Consider the following 15,771-nt stretch of genomic DNA (forward strand, 5'->3'; position numbering starts at 1 on the left):
TAAGATGTTTGCTTCTTTCTCTTTGCCCACATTTTTAAAAAAGGGTGGCTCAGTTGTTAAGCGTCTGCCTTTGGCTCAGGTCATGATCCCAGGGTCCTGGAATTGAGCCCCACATCGGGCTCTCTGCTCCATGGGAAGCCTGCTTCTCCCTCTCCCACTTTCTCTGCTTGTGTTCCCTCTCTCGCTGTGTCTCTCCCTGTCAAATAAATAAATAAAATATTTAAAAATAAACAAATAAAAGAAAAAGAAAAAACAAAAACAAAACAATTAGGAAGGAGGGTTGGTGAGGGTGTGACGGTCTAAGAACACTTTCAGAAACCATTAAAGATGCCTGATTTTGAATTTATTTTGTTGGCTAGCCCCTGAGATTTTCTAACTAGGCTAGTTTTCTCTACCAACATTTAATGACCATTCCATCCCCTTGTACTTATAGCAACAGAATTGACAGTTCAGGCGGGATGGGAAGTGGGGAAGATTGGAAGAGATAGCTATAAGCAAATGAGCAGGCAGCAGTGAAACAAGATTGAAAACACAAAGTAGTATGGATGCCATATTGTGGTATGTGGCCAACAGGATCTTTCAGATTCATTTTAATAGGTAAGATTAAATAGAATGCAGAACTTTCATTTCCATTCACTTTGCCTGCTGTATGCATGCAGGCAAAGGTTAATGATTCTGTCCTCCTGGCAACAAGACTTTCCTGGCCTCAGTTTACCTACTAAAGCAATTGCTTAACCTTATTTAGTCTAATCTCAACTTTATTCCTGATCCTTTACTAAATACTTCAGCATGTAGTAAAATACTAAATAAAGTTTATATAGTAAATTATTTGATGTTACAGTACTATAGGATAGTAAGTATGCTAAATACTTCACTAAGCACGTGTGTATTTTGTCTTTAACCAGTTAAGCATTCACCCTTCTCCACCGCTACCATGACCACCCCTTGCCTAAAAAAGTTTCACTTCTTACCTTCTTATTCTCAAGCTTCCTTCTGAGCTTACTGTACCTCCTCTACCAAACTGGATTCTTAGTATGTATGAATCAAGATAAATAGAAGGATCAGCCTATACGAAGGATTGCCCTGTATTCAGACAAGTATTTTAGGCCTTATTGCTGTGACTCTGGGGCTAGTTACTTCCATTTTGGGCAAGTATATGTATTCCATAAATCTAAATTTTAGCAAGACCTTTGAATGCCACTGTGACCACAGTCTGATTTGTTTCAGTCCCAAGACCCAGGAAGTGACAGAGGACTTTTCTCCACGGGATCCAAGATCCGTTGTTGTGAGGCAAGATGACGGAGGCTGCCCTTCTGTCCCAGCAGCGTTACCTCTCCCCGAACTGGAAAGGGAAGAGGAAAAAGAAGATGTTTCAGATACTATCGACCTGAATCCCTGTAGTGCAACCTACAGCAATTTAGGTAAGTGAAAAATTTCATATAAATAGTATTTAAACTTCGCCTTTTTAGGCACTATCCAAATGCTGTATTTCTCTTTAGAGATGGTTTTTGTTGCTGCATGGAGCAAAAGTTGGACAACGGGAGCCATAAATTTTCTTTTTTAAGTTTTTTTTTGTTTAATTCCAGTTAGTTATACAGCACAATATAAGTTTCAGGTGTACAACATAGTGACTCAGCACTTCCATACAGCACTGGGTGTGGAGCGATAACTTTTAATTCCCCTCAGAAGAAGTCCTGGTGTTTACTAAGAATATATTTTGAACACTTGACACCATGAGTCCTGTGCCATGTGCTAATGGTGTGACATGGTCCCGATATACACTTGGAATATTTTTTATATTATACACAACAGGGTGTCAAAAGATGCCTTCCAGAGGATAATTCCTGAACTGATTTATCTGGTTGACAGAGGGAAGGAAGAGTATTCCAACCCAAGGCAGCAACCTGAGCGAAAGCATGGAAATGTGAAACAGCGTGGTGCCTGTGGATACCACAACAATTCAGTGTTACTAAAATATGAACTGAAGAGGGTGTCTGGGTGGCTCAGATGGTTAAGCATCTGCCTTCGGCTCAGGTCATGATCCCAGGGTCCTGGGATTGAGTCCCACATCAGGGTCCCTGCTCAGTGGGGAGCCTGCTTCTTCCTCTCCCTCTGCCGCTCTCCCTGCTTGTGCTCCTTCACTCTCTCTGTCAAATAAATAAATAAAATCTTTAAAAAAATAAAAAAATAAAATATGAACTGAAGAGTTAGGATCATACATTTCAAGCTAAAACCTTAGACTTTTTTGCTCTTTGTCATAGTAACCCATCAAAAGTTTTTTTTTAATTTTTATTGTTATGTTAATCACCATACATTACATCATTAGTTTTGGATGTAGTGTTCCATGATTCATCGTTTGTGCGTAACACCCAGTGCTCCATGCAGAACGTGCCCTCTTTATTACCCATCACCAGGCTAACCCATCCCCCACCCCCGTCCCCTCTAGAACCCTCAGTTTGTTTTTCAGACTCCATCGTCTCTCATGGTTCGTCTCCCCCTCCGATTTACCCCCCTTCATTCTTCCCCTCCTGCTATCTTCTTTTTTTTTTCATAACATATATTGCATTATTTGTTTCAGAGGTACAGATCTGTGATTCAACAGTCTTGCACAATTCACAGCGCTCACCATAGCACATACCCTCCCCAGTGTCTATCACCCAGCCACCCCATGCCTCCCACCCCCCACCACTCCAGCAACCCTCAGTTTGTCTCCTGAGATTAAGAATTCCTCATATCAGTGAGGTCATATGATACATGTCCTTGTCTGATTGACTTATTTCGCTCAGCATAACACCCTCCAGTTCCATCCACATCATTGCAAATGGCAAGATCTCATTCCTTTTGATGGCTGCATAATATTACACACACACACACACACACACACACACACACACACACACACACACACACACACACACATACACACACACACATATACACACACCACATCTTCTTTATCCATTCATCTGTCGATGGACATCTTGGCTCTTTCCATAGTTTGGCTATTGTGGACATTGCTGCTATAAACATTGGGGTGCACATACCCCTTCGGATCCCTACATTTGTATCTTTGGGGTAAATACCCAGTAGTGCAATTGCTGGGTCATACGGTAGCTCTATTTTCAACTTTTTGAGGAACCTCCATACTGTTTTCCAGAGTGGTTGCACCAGCTTGCATTCCCACCAACGGTGTAGGAGCGTTCCCCTTTCTCTGCATCCCCGCCAATATCTGTCGTTTCCTGACTTGTTAATTTTAGCCATTCTGACTGGTATGAGGTGGTATCTCATTGAGGTTTTGATTTGGATTTCCCTGATGCCGAGCGATGTTGAGCACTTTTTCATGTGCCTGTTGGCCATTTGGATGTCTTCTTTGGAAAAATGTCTGTTCATGTCTTCTGCCCATTTCTTGATTGGATTATTTGTTCTTTGGGTGTTGAGTTTGATAAGTTCTTTATAAATTTTGGATACAAGCTCTTTATCTGATATGTCATTTGCAAAAATCTTCTCCCATTCTGTCGGTTGTCTTTTGGTTTTGTGGACTGTTTCTTTTGCTGTGCAAAAGCTTTTTATCCTGATAAAGTCCCAATAGTTCATTTTTCCCCTTGCTTTCCCTTGCCTTTGGCAATGTATCTAGGAAGAAGTTGCTGTGGCTGAGGTCGAAGAGGTTGCTGCCTGTGTTCTCCTTTACGATTTTGATGGACTTCTGTCTCACATTGAGGTCTTTCAACCATTTTGAGTCTACTTTTTTGTGTGGTGTAAGGAAATGGTCCCGTTTCATTCTTCTGTATGTGGCTGTCCAATTTTCCCAACACCACTTGTTGAAGAGACTGTCTTTTTTCCATTGGACATTCTTTACTGCTTTATCGAAGATTAGTTGACCAAAGAATGGAGGGTCCATTTCTGGGCTCTCTATTCTGTTCCATTGATCTATGTGTTTGTTTTTGTGCCAGTACTGTACTGTCCTGATGATGACAGCTTTGATATAGAGCTGGAAGTCCGGAATTGTGGTGCTGCCAGCTTTGCTTTTCTTTTTCAACATTCCCCTGGCTATTCGGGGTCTTTTCTGGTTCCATACAAATTTTAGGATTATTTGTTCCATTTCTTTGGAAAAAGTGGATGGTATTTTGATGGGGATTGCATTGAATGTGTAGATTGCTCTAGGTAGCATTGACATCTTCACAATATTTGTTCTTCCAATCCATGAGCATGGAACGTTTTTCCATTTCTTTGTGTCTTCCTCAATTTCTTTCATGAGTATTTTATAGTTTTCTGAGTAGGGATTCTTTGCCTCTTTGGTGAGATTTATTCCTAGGTATCTTATGGTTTTGGGTGCAATTGTAAATGGGATCAACTCCTTAATTTCTCTTTTTTCTGTCTTGTTGTTGGTGTATAGGAATGCCACTGATTTCTGTGTGTTGATTTTATATCCTGCCACTTTACTGAATTCCTGTATGAGTTCAGGCAGTTTTGGGGTGGAGTCTTTTGGGTTTTCCACATAAGGTATCATATCATTTGCAAACAGTGAGAGTTTGACTTCCTCTTTGCCGATTTGGATGCCTTTGATTTCTTTTTGTTTTCTGATTGCTGTGGCTAGGACTTCTAATACTATGTTGAATAGCAGTGGTGAGAGTGGACATCCCTGCCGCGTTCCTGACCTTAGGGGGGAAGCTCTCAGTTTTTCCCCTTTGAGAATGATATTCACTGTAGGTTTTTCATAGATGGCTTTTATGATATTGAGGTATGTACCCTCTATCCCTATACTCTGAAGAGTTTTGATCAAGAAAGGATGCTGTACTTTGTCAAATGTTTTTTCTGCATCTGTTGAGAGGATCATACAATTCTTGTTCTTTCTTTTGTTAATGTATTGTCTCACGTTGATTGATTTGCGGATGGTGAACCAACCTTGCCCCCCAGGGATAAATCCCACTTAGTCGTGGTGAATAATCCTTTTAATGTACTGTTGGATCCTATTGGCTAGTATTTTGGTGAGAATTTTTGCATGCATGTTCATCAAGAATATTGGTCTGTAATTCTCCTTTTTGATGGGATCTTTGTCTGGTTTGGAGATCAAGGTAATGGCGGCCTCATAAAACGAGTTTAGAAGTTTTCCTTCCATTGCTATTTTTTGGAACAGTTTCAGAAGAAGAGGTATTAATTCTTCTTTAAATGTTCGGTAGAATTCCCCTGGGAAGCCATCTGGCCCTGGGCTTTTGTTTGTTGGGAGATTTTTGATGACTGCTTCAATTTCCTTAGTGGTTATAGGTCTGTTTAGGTTTTCTCTTGCTTCCTGGTTCAGTTTTGGTAGTTGATACATCTCTATAGGAATGCATCCATTTCTTCCACGTTATCTAATTTGCTGACATACAGTTGCTCATAATATGTTCTTATAATTGTTTGTATTTCTTTGGTGTTGGTTGTGATCTCTCCTCTGTCATTCATGATTTTGTTGATTTGGGTCATTTCTCTTTTCTTTGTGATAAGTCTGGCCAGGGTTTTATCAATCTTGTTAATTCTTTCAAAGAACCAGCTCCTAGTTTCGTTGATCTGTTCTACTGTTCTTTTGGTTTCTCTTTCATTGATTTCTACTCTGATCTTTATTATTTCTCTTCTCCTGCTGGGTTTAGGTTTTATTTGCTGTTTTTTCTCTGGTTCCTTTAGGTGTAGGGTTAGGTTGTGTATTTAAGACCTTTCTTGTTTCTTGAGAAAGGCTTGTATTGCTATATACTTTCATCTTAGGACTGCCTTTGCTGCATCCCAAAGATTTTGAGCAGTTGTGTTTTCATTTTCATTGGTTTCCATGAATTTTTTTAATTCTTTAATTTCCTGGTTGACCCATTCATTCTTTAGTAGGATGCTCTTTAGCCTCCATGTATTGGAGTTCTTTCCGACTTTCCTCTTGTGATTGAGTTCTAGTTTCAAAGCGTTGTGGTCTGAAGATATGCAGGGAATGATGCCAATCTTTTGGTATCGGTTGAGACCTGATTTGTGACCTAGGATGTGATCAATTCTGGAGGATGTTCCATGGGCACTAGAGAAGAATGTGTATTCCGTTGCTTTGGGATGGAATGTTCTGAATATGTCTGTGAAGTCCATTTGGTCCAGCGTGTCATTTAAAGTCTTTATTTCCTTGTTGATCTTTTGCTTAGATGATCTGTCCATTTCAGTGAGGGGGGTGTTAAAGTCCCCCACTATTATTGTATTGTTGTTAATGTGTTTCTTTGCTTTTGTTATTAATTGCCTTATATAATTGGCTGCTCCCATGTTAGGGGCATAGATATTTACAATTGTTAGATCTTCTTGTTGGATAGACCCCTTAAGTAGGATATAGTGTCCTTCCTCATCTCTTATTACAGTCTTTGGTTTAAAATCTCATTTGTCTGATAGAAGGATTGCCACCCCAGCTTTCTTTTGGTGTCCATTAGCATGGTAAATGGTTTTCCACCCCCTCACTTTCAATCTGGAGGTGTCTGTGGGTCTAAAATGAGTCTCTTGCAGACAGCATATCGATGGGTGTTGTTTCTTAATCCAATCTGATAGCCTGTGTCTTTTGATTGGGGCATTTAGCCCAATTACATTCAGGGTAACTATTGAAAGGTATGAATTTAGTGCCATTGTATTGCCTTAAGGTGACTGTTACTGTATATTGTCTGTGTTCCTTTCTGGTCTATGTTGCTTTTAGGCTCTCTCTTTGCTTAGAGGACCCCTTTCAATATTTCTTGTAGGGCTGGTTTCGTGTTTGCAAATTCCTTTAGTTTTTGTTTGTCCTGGAAGCTTTTTATCTCTCCTTCTATTTTCAATGACAGCCTAGCGGGATATAGTGTTCTTGGCTGCATATTTTTCTCGTTTCGTGCTCTGAATATATCATGCCCGTCCTTTCTGACCTTCCAGGTCTCTGTGGATAGGTCTGTTGCCAATCTAATGTTTCTACCATCGTAGGTTACATATCTCTTGTTCCAAGCTGCTTTCAGGATTTTCTCTTTGTCTCTGAGACTCGTAAGTTTTACTATTAGATGTCGGGGTATTGACCTATTTCTTTTGATTTTGAGAGGGGTTCTCTGTGCCTCCTGGGTTTTGATGCCTGTTTCCTTCCCCAAATTAGGGAAGTTCTCTGCTATTATTTGCTCCAATATACCTTCTGCCCCTCTCTCTCTTTCTTCTTCTTCTAGGATCCCAGTTATTCTAATGTTGTTTCGTCTTATGGTATCACTTAGCTCTCGAATTCTGCCCTCGTGATCCAGTAATTGTTTATCTTTCTTTTCTCAGCTTCTTTATTTTCCATCATTTGGTCTTCTGTATCGCTGATTCTTTCTTCTGCCTCATTTATCCTAGCCGTTAGCGCCCCCATTTTTTATTGCACCTCATTAATAGCCCTTTTGATTTTGACTTGGTTAAATTTTAGTTATTTTATTTCTCCAGAAAGTGTTTCTCTAATAACTTCCATGCTTTTTTCAAGCCCAGCTAGTATCTTTAAAATCATGATTCTGAACTCTGGGTCCAACATTGTACTAATGTCCGTATTGAGTAGGTCCCTGGCAGTTGGTACTGCCTCTTGTTCTTTTTGTGGAGGTGATTTTTTCCATCTTGTCATTTTGTCCAGAGGAGAATAGATGAATGAGAGAACAAAATGGTAACAGGGTAACAACATCCCCAGCAAATATACTCTACACAAACTAGAAAAGACCTGAAACCGGGGGGAAAGAAAGGGAAGGAAAGAAAAAGATAAAAACAAACAAAAACAGAACAAAACAAAAAAACAGAATATGATCAAATATGGTCAGGCTGGTGCATAGATCAGTGCCACACACTAGATTTTAGGTTTGTTTTGGTCTGTTAGAAGAAAGTGCCTCCCAAAATTTTAAAGAAAGAAAAACTTATATATGTACAAAAATAAGTGTTGATACGATGAAGGGATGGAATATGACTGTCAAGATGAAAATTATAAAAAATTTTATAAAAGTAATTGATAAGAAGTTGTTTGAAAAAAGAAGAGGATTTAAAAAAGAGGGAGAGTATGTGATTCAGCAGGAGACTAGAACATAGCCATACACTAGAGATTTAGGGTATATTTTGATCTGTTAGAAGAAACTGTATCCCAAAATTTTAAAGAGAGAATAACTTATATATATATGCCAAAAATAAGAGTAACTTCTATGAAGAGATACAATATGACTCTAAAAATGAAAAATAAAAATGTTTTTTAAAAAAGGGATTGATAAGATGTTGGTTGAAAAAGAGAAAAAGAAAAATTCAAAAAAAAAGACAGTTAAAAAAATTAACTTTGAAAGACTATAAAGAATCATGGTAAAAAAGCCATGAATTCTATGTGCAGTATTCCCCGAGCACTGGAGTTTTTGCCGTTCTCATTGATCGGTAAACTTGGTCTTGGCTGGCTGTTCGTGCTGATCTTCTGAGGGAGGGGCCTGTTGCCATTGTTCTCAAATGTCTTGCGGGAGGCGGAATTGCCCCGCCCTTGCCGGTCCGTCTAAGTAATCTGCTCGGGTTTGCTCTCGGGAGCTTTTGTTCCCTGCAAGCTTTCCGTACAGTGTTGGAGGATGAGAGTGAAAATGGCGGCCTCCCAATCTCCGCCCCCAGAGGAGCCAAGAACTCGGGGTCCCGCTCCTCAGTGCGCCCCCAGAGAAAAGCAGTCAGTCACTCCCGTGTCCCCGGTCTCCGGCCGCACTCCGTGCTCACCTGGCCTGTGACCGAGCGTTTATATCTCTGGCACGCGACCCCGTGTGGAGTCTCCAAACCCAGCAGATCCCTGTGGTGCGCTCCCGCGCCACTCCACCCCGGGGGAGGGAGGGGAGTTTCCCCAGCTCTGCCGCTTGCTGGGACCCCACTGGGTCCCCAGTGGCCCGACTGGGCTGCGGATCACAGATCACAGTTTATGGCCACCCCGAGCTGAAAGCCCGGGCTTCGGCTCCGTCTCTGCAGCCGGCTTCCCCGCTCTGATCCCTGGGAGCTCTGCTGCACTCAGGCACCCCCGGTCTTTCTGTGACCCCGAGGGTCCTGAGACCACACTGTCACACGAGAGTTCCACCCCCCGCTTAGCCACTGGAGCGACGTCCCTCAGCGGAGCGGACTTCTAAAAGTTTCGATACTATGCTCCGCGGTTCTATCACTTGCCAGTAGCAGCTGACGGAGGCCCCCTCCCCCACCGTCTGTCCTCCTGAATATCACCTCGGATTCACTTCTCCGCACATCCTACCTTCCAGAAAGTGGTCACTGTTCAGAGAGTTGTTGCTCTTCTTTTCTTCAATCTCCTTTTGAGTTCGTAGGTGTTCAGAATGGTTTGATCCCTATCCAGCTGAATGCCTGAGACCAGACGAAATCCAGGTTTCCTACTCCTCTGCCATCTTGCTCCGCTCCCCCATCCAAAGGTTTTAAGCAGAGGAATAATGTTGATGAAATTTGTGTTTTAGAACATCCACTTTACAGGCTACCACGAGAGGATGGATTAGAGGTGAAGTATTTGGTAGCCTGAAATCTGGTAGTTGGATACTTTGGCAGGACCATGTCAGGAAATGAGAAAGGCCTCAACTAAGATAGTGGGAGGGGGAGCAGTAAACAAATTTAAGAGGCAAAATACATAAGGCTCAGTGGTTAATTTGATGTGAAAATCTATGATATATCTCAGATTTCTGGTTGGAGCAAGCAGACTCAAAGAAGTAAGATCTCAATTATTGTGGTGTTTAGGCAGAGGTTGAAGGGCCATCTCTCAGAGATGCAGTGAAGAGGAATCCTACAGTACAAAGAGGGCTGGACCAAGTTACCTCTAAGGTGTCTGCCAGTGCAAAGACTCTTCAGTTTTCCAATCATCTTCACTCTCCTTCCTTAAGTACCCAGTGACTTTCCATCTGTCTTCCTTCCTTGAGTGTCTCATAGTTTTCTTCTGAAAAGCAAAGCCTTGGGCTAAATAAGGATTTCTCATTGCTGTTCTCCCATGAAGTCAGGAGAGAGGTGAGTAGCATGAGTTGGACTACCACATGCACAGCACTAGCAAAATCCTTATGAACTCTGACCACCTCTTAACACCTGTTTGGAAATCAGTGGCATATAATAGAAAAGCATTCTTCTGCCTCATTTCTCATCTCTTTTTTTGTCTTTTCCCTTCATCGAGTCATAGTAAGGAAAAACTATTCTAAGATCAGCTAGTGTACTTGGAAATAAAGGAGTCCCTAAGAAGGCAAAAAGGTTGAAGTAATACTGTAGGAGAAATGCTCTAATACGTTCTTTTGGGAAACTCATCATAAAAATCCACATGCAGTTGAAAATACATTCTGTAAGGAAAAGACTTCCATTCTAAGTTCTAGAAGCTTTATGTGATCTGTGTGTTGGGGAGACCATATTACAGTTTACCCAAGCAACCATCTTGGATACCATTTTCCAGTTGGAATTATAGTCAAACAGCTTACTCAACTTCTCCCATTCTTTTATATTTTATGAAGCATCTTCTAAGATGCAAAAACTATTGTTAATTTACTATAGTATACTCTCAGCATAATATATTAGCATATCTTTCAGACATTCTTATTGTACCAACATTTCTTTTGTGATGTCCTCAGTAAAATATATCACTAATTATTACTGATTATGTGGCATCTTATGGCATCACTTTAAAAAATATTCATCAGCTGGGGTGCCTAGCTGGCTCAGTAGAGCATGCGATTCTTGATCTTGGGGTTGTAAGTTCAAACCCCACGTTGGGTGTAGAGATTACTTAAAAATTTTAAAAAATCTTTCAAAAAAACCATCAGCCAACATCAGTTAAAGTTAATAATTTTATCATATTTGTCTTCTCAGTTATGTAGATAATTAGTAAAAATAGAGCATTACTTCCATGAATATTCTAAGGCCTCACATAATATTAACTCATTTAATCCTCCCAACAACCTTCGCAATTTTGGTCCCCATTCATCAGATGAGGAAAGTGAGTCAGAGTGCCTTGCCCAAAGTCACAGAACCAGTAAGGATTGCACCAAGATTGGAACCCTGTCAGTCTTAACCATGACTATAATGATCATAACCCCTAAATTCTTGTAAAATACTGAGGAACTGCAGCTGTCTCCCATTTTTTTTAAGTCATCTACATTGAGACACAAAATTTAAGACTTTTTTCAAAAGATTACGATCACTTAGAACACAAAAAATATACTGTTATAGATGCCCCATCAGAAAAATAGCTTTTTTTCTACCTGTTGCTTTACTTTTAAAAGTATGTGATGCTCATAAAATGTTGCCTTGTTTTCCTTAAGTGCTTATGTGGCTGTACTTGATTGCATAGGGTATGACACATGGTTAGTTGCTTCTTTGGGAAGGTTTTACTATGTGAATAAAATAAAAACTGAGTAATAGGGTTGATGCCATGAGTTCTACAACTGAGGGGTTTTTAATTTTTTCTTTTGTTCTTGTTTTTTTCCTAGTGAAACAGGTATTTTAGATGGCTTTTGGAATTTACCTTTTTCAATAAATCATTTGCAGGAAATTTTAAACTATCCCTTTGGGTAATTTCTTGTGATTTAAAGTCTTTGGAGCTTATTATATAAAAATCTGTTTGTCTAAAAACTGAAAGGAAACAATACTTGTTAATGTAATAGCTTTAGATTCTTTTAAATAGTCTAAAACCATTCTATAAATACCACGTTCTTTCTTGTTTTTTCTTTTTCTTTTCTTTCTTTCCTTCCTTTTCTTTTTTTCTTTCTTTTCTTTCTTCTTTTTCTTTATCAAATGAGGCAGAGAATGGATTGACAGACCAGTGGAAGAAATTGAGGGAGGAAAGTTAAGGATTACCATTATTTTTACTGTGGAATTTATTTCTGAAAATTACATTGTAAAGTGAATGTAGGAGGCAGTGTAATATAGTAGAAAAAAACATAAGTTTGAGGGATCAAACAGATTTTTGTTCATATGGTAGCTGTGTCATTGTCCACCTGTATGATTGTAGTTCAACTGTTTAGCATGCCTGAGCTTCAATTTCCTCTTCTGTAATGAGGGAATAGTAACATCTGCTTTGTAGGGCTGATGGTAAAAGAAGAACTTGGTATATATAGAAGTGCTTGATAATTATGAAGTTCCTTTATTTCTTCCCAAAGATATGCTCCTTCAAATATGTTTGATGTGTTAGCCAGAAAATATAGAATAAAGTGGAAATAATTTAAAATGTTTATTAGAAATGTTGAGGGGCGCCTGCGTGGCTCAGTTGGTTGTGTCCAACTCTTGGTTTCAGCTCCAGTAACGATCTCAGGGTCGTGGGATGGAGTCCTGCATCAGGCTCCGTGCTTAGCGTGGAGTCTGCTTGTCCCTCTCCCTCTGCTCCTTCCCCCACTCATGCGCATGTGCACACTCTGTCTCAAATAAATAAATCTTAAAAAAAAAAAAGAAATGTTGAATAAGCAGAACAAAAAAATATAAATTCAGAAAGTTGTGGGTTGCCTGCACAACTAAAGACTGAAGTTGTAAATATGATACAGGATACAGGACCCCAAGGTCTGCTACTTATAGCAAAACAAAGGGACATGGTTTGGATTTGTTTTGTAGTTCCCACCCTTCTTAGATAGTTCTGAAAACTAATAAGTTAAAAGAAAAAACAACTCAGTTGGAATAGGCCTTGATTTCCCAACTGCAGAACCTCCCGTTAGATCTCTACCCTTGATAACAGCACCATTACTCCACTGTGGTATAACAAAAGCTGTTGTGATTCAACCATTCCCTCAAAAAGCTACTGACTTATGAAAACCATACCCTAGAACCATTTCTTTTTACCCTAGAGATCATTCTCCAGGGTTAATTCAGGTGGCTTTTTTCTTCTCTTTAACATAAATAAAGCAAACTTCGTTTTGTTTAAACTGGGTTCATTATTAGATTCTAGAGCTGCACTATCCTATACAGTCAGTACCCACTAGCCACATCTGGCTATTTACATTTAAATTTATTAGGGTATAAATAAAAATTCAGTGTCTTAGTCTCACTAGCAACATTTCAAGTGCTCAGTAGCCCCAGGTGGCTAGTAACTACTGCATTGGACATGCATATATAGAACACTTCTGTTGTCACAGAAAGTTCTGTTGTACAGCACTGCTTTAAAGAATCGGTTATTTGGGGGATTTGTATTGTCTCCTTTGGGCACAAAAATTATATTGGTCTTTATGCAACTTGAAAAATGATGATTTTACTCTGGGTGATGGTGATTTGAGGTCACTGAACAAACCCTGATGTAGAACATCTTAATCAACCCCAAACTGAATTTAGTAGGGTATCAGACACCCAAAATGATTTCCCAAAGAAATGACAGAATGTTTTTTCAATCATATCTTCAACATTTTCCCCACATTTCTATGTCTATCTCAAGATGTCTAGAAGAAATATTGCTAGTTTTTTATGTGGCACACCTGACTGCTTTATCAGCCTGCTAAAATCAGGAGCTTGTAATAACTTTTACTGTGTTAGAAATAAGTCGGTGACTTTAGCTCTCCTTCATTCACTTTGTAACTGAGTACTCTTGATGTTACTTTTTAAAAATATCTATCAAGTCTCCCTTTGCAAATTCTTGGCTTACCTCTCTTTCTGTGTGCCTACATCCTAGCACATTATCTAAAACATGTGGTAGGTACTAAGAACATGTTTGAATGAGTTAGCCAAAATAACTTTCACATTTGACTTTATAAGATTCCCAGATTAGGGAAGTTAAGCCCTCAGGAAAATTCATATAGGAAAGTTTCAGATCCCAGTTTATGTGTTCCGTTAATCAGCTGGCTTTTTTATTCTAATCTAGGCATACCCCAGAGATGTTGCGGCTTCAGTTCCAGACCTCCACAGTAAAGCGAATACTACCATAAAGCAAATCAAATTAATTTTTTGGTTTCCCAGTGCATGTAAAGTTTATGTTTATCACTATACTGTAGTCTGTTAAATGTGCAATAGCATTATATTTAAAAGACAATATACATATCTTAATTAACAGATATTTTACTGCTAAAAATTGCTAAGCTTTCAGTGACTCTTAATCCTTTTACTGGTGGAGGGTCTTGCCTAGGTGATGCTGGCTGCTGACTGATCAGGGTCTGAAGGCTAGGGTGGCTGTGGCAATTTCTTAAAATAAGTCAACAGTGGAGTTTGCTGCATCAATTGACTCTTCCTTTCACCAACAACTTCTCTGTAGCATGTGATGCTGTTTGATGGCATTTTACCCACAGTAGAACTTCCAGAACTGGAGCTGATCTTCTCAAACCCTGCCGCTGCTTTATCAACTAACTCTGTGTCATATTCTAAATCCTTCGTTGTCATTTCAACAATCTGCACAGAATCTTCACCAGGAGCAGTTTCCATCTCAAGAAACCACATTCTTTGCTCACTCATAAGAAGCAACTCCTCATCTGTTAAAGTTCTATCATGAGATTGCATCAGTTCAGTCCCATCTTCAGGCTCCACTTTTTTTTTTTTTTTAAGATTTATTTATTTACTAAAGAGAAAGCAAGAACAGGCACGAGTCAGGGGAGGAGCAGAAGGAGAGAATCTCAAGCAGACTCCCTGCTGAGCGCAGAGCCCGATGTGGGGCTCGATCCATGACCCTGAGATCACAACCTGAGCTGAAAACAAGAATTGGACGCTTAACCTGCTGAGCCACCCAGATGCCCCTTCAGGCTCCACTTCTAATTCCAGTTCTCTTCTTATTTCCACCACATCTGCAGTTACTTCCTTCATGCAAGTCTGGGATCCCTCAAAGACCTCCATGTGGACTGGAATCCACTTCTTCCAAACTCCTGTTAATGTTGGTATTTTGACCTCTTCCCTTGAATCAGAAATGTTCCTTTTTTTTTTTAATAATTTTATTTATTCAAGAGAGAGAGAATGAGAGAGAGAGCACGAGCAGGGTGAGGGGCAGAGGAAGAAGCAGACTCCCCACTGAGCAGGGAGCCCGATGTGGGGCTTGATATGGGAATTCCGGGATCATGACCTGAGCTGAAGGCAGATGCTTAACCGACTGAGCCACCCAGGCACCCAAATCAGAGATGTCCTTAATGGCATCTAGAAAAGTAAATCCTTTCCAGAAGGTATTCAATTGACTTTGTCCAGATCCATGGGGGAATCACTATCTATGGCAGCTGTAGCTTTGCAAAATGTATTTCTTAAATAACAGAACTTGGAAGTCAAAATGACTCCTTGATCCATGGCTTGCAGAATGGTTGTTGTTTTAGCACACGTGAAAACAACATTAATCTCGTATACCTCCATTAGAACTCTTGGGTGACCAGGTACATTGTCAACGAGCAGTAATATTTTGAAAGGAATTCCTTTTTTCCTGAGCAGTAGATCAAAACAGTAGGCTTAAAATATTCAGTAACATATTATAAACAGATATGCTGTCATCCAGGCTTTGCTGTTCCATTTAGAGAACACAGGCAGAGGTAATTTAGCTTAATTCTTAAGGGCTTTAGGGTTTTTGGACTGGTGAATGAGCACTGGCTTCAACTTACAGTCACCAGCTGCATTAGCCCCTAACAAGAGAGTCAGCCTCCCCTTGCAAGCTTTGAAGCCACGCATTGACGTCTCCTCTCTAGCTATGAAAGTCTGAGATGGCATTTTCTTCTACCATAAGACTGTTTCATCTACATTGAAAATCTGGTTGTTTACTGTAGCCACCTTCATTAATTATCTTAGCTAGATTGTCTGGATAACATACTGCAGCTTCTACATCAACACTTGCTTCTTCACCTTACACTTTTATGTTATGGAGATGGCTTCTATTCTTAAACCTTAAATATTACTGATTAC

General features: G+C 39.9%; 1 protein-coding gene across 16 annotated transcripts in view; it reads left to right on the forward strand.

The window, feature by feature from the left end:
* PEAK1 (pseudopodium enriched atypical kinase 1) overlaps nucleotides 1-15,771 on the forward strand; it is a 339,625-nt gene that overhangs the window by 281,994 nt on the left and 41,860 nt on the right. For all 16 annotated transcript variants that reach the window (XM_027570662.2, XM_027570660.2, XM_027570657.2 and 13 more), the window contains one exon: nucleotides 1,228-1,421. In XM_027570662.2, the coding sequence (XP_027426463.1) occupies nucleotides 1,228-1,421 (194 nt within the window). The remainder of the gene's footprint in view (nucleotides 1-1,227; nucleotides 1,422-15,771) is intronic.

The sequence above is a fragment of the Zalophus californianus genome, chromosome 6 (genome assembly GCF_009762305.2).
Source record: "Zalophus californianus isolate mZalCal1 chromosome 6, mZalCal1.pri.v2, whole genome shotgun sequence".
NCBI classification, from domain to species: domain Eukaryota; kingdom Metazoa; phylum Chordata; class Mammalia; order Carnivora; family Otariidae; genus Zalophus; species Zalophus californianus.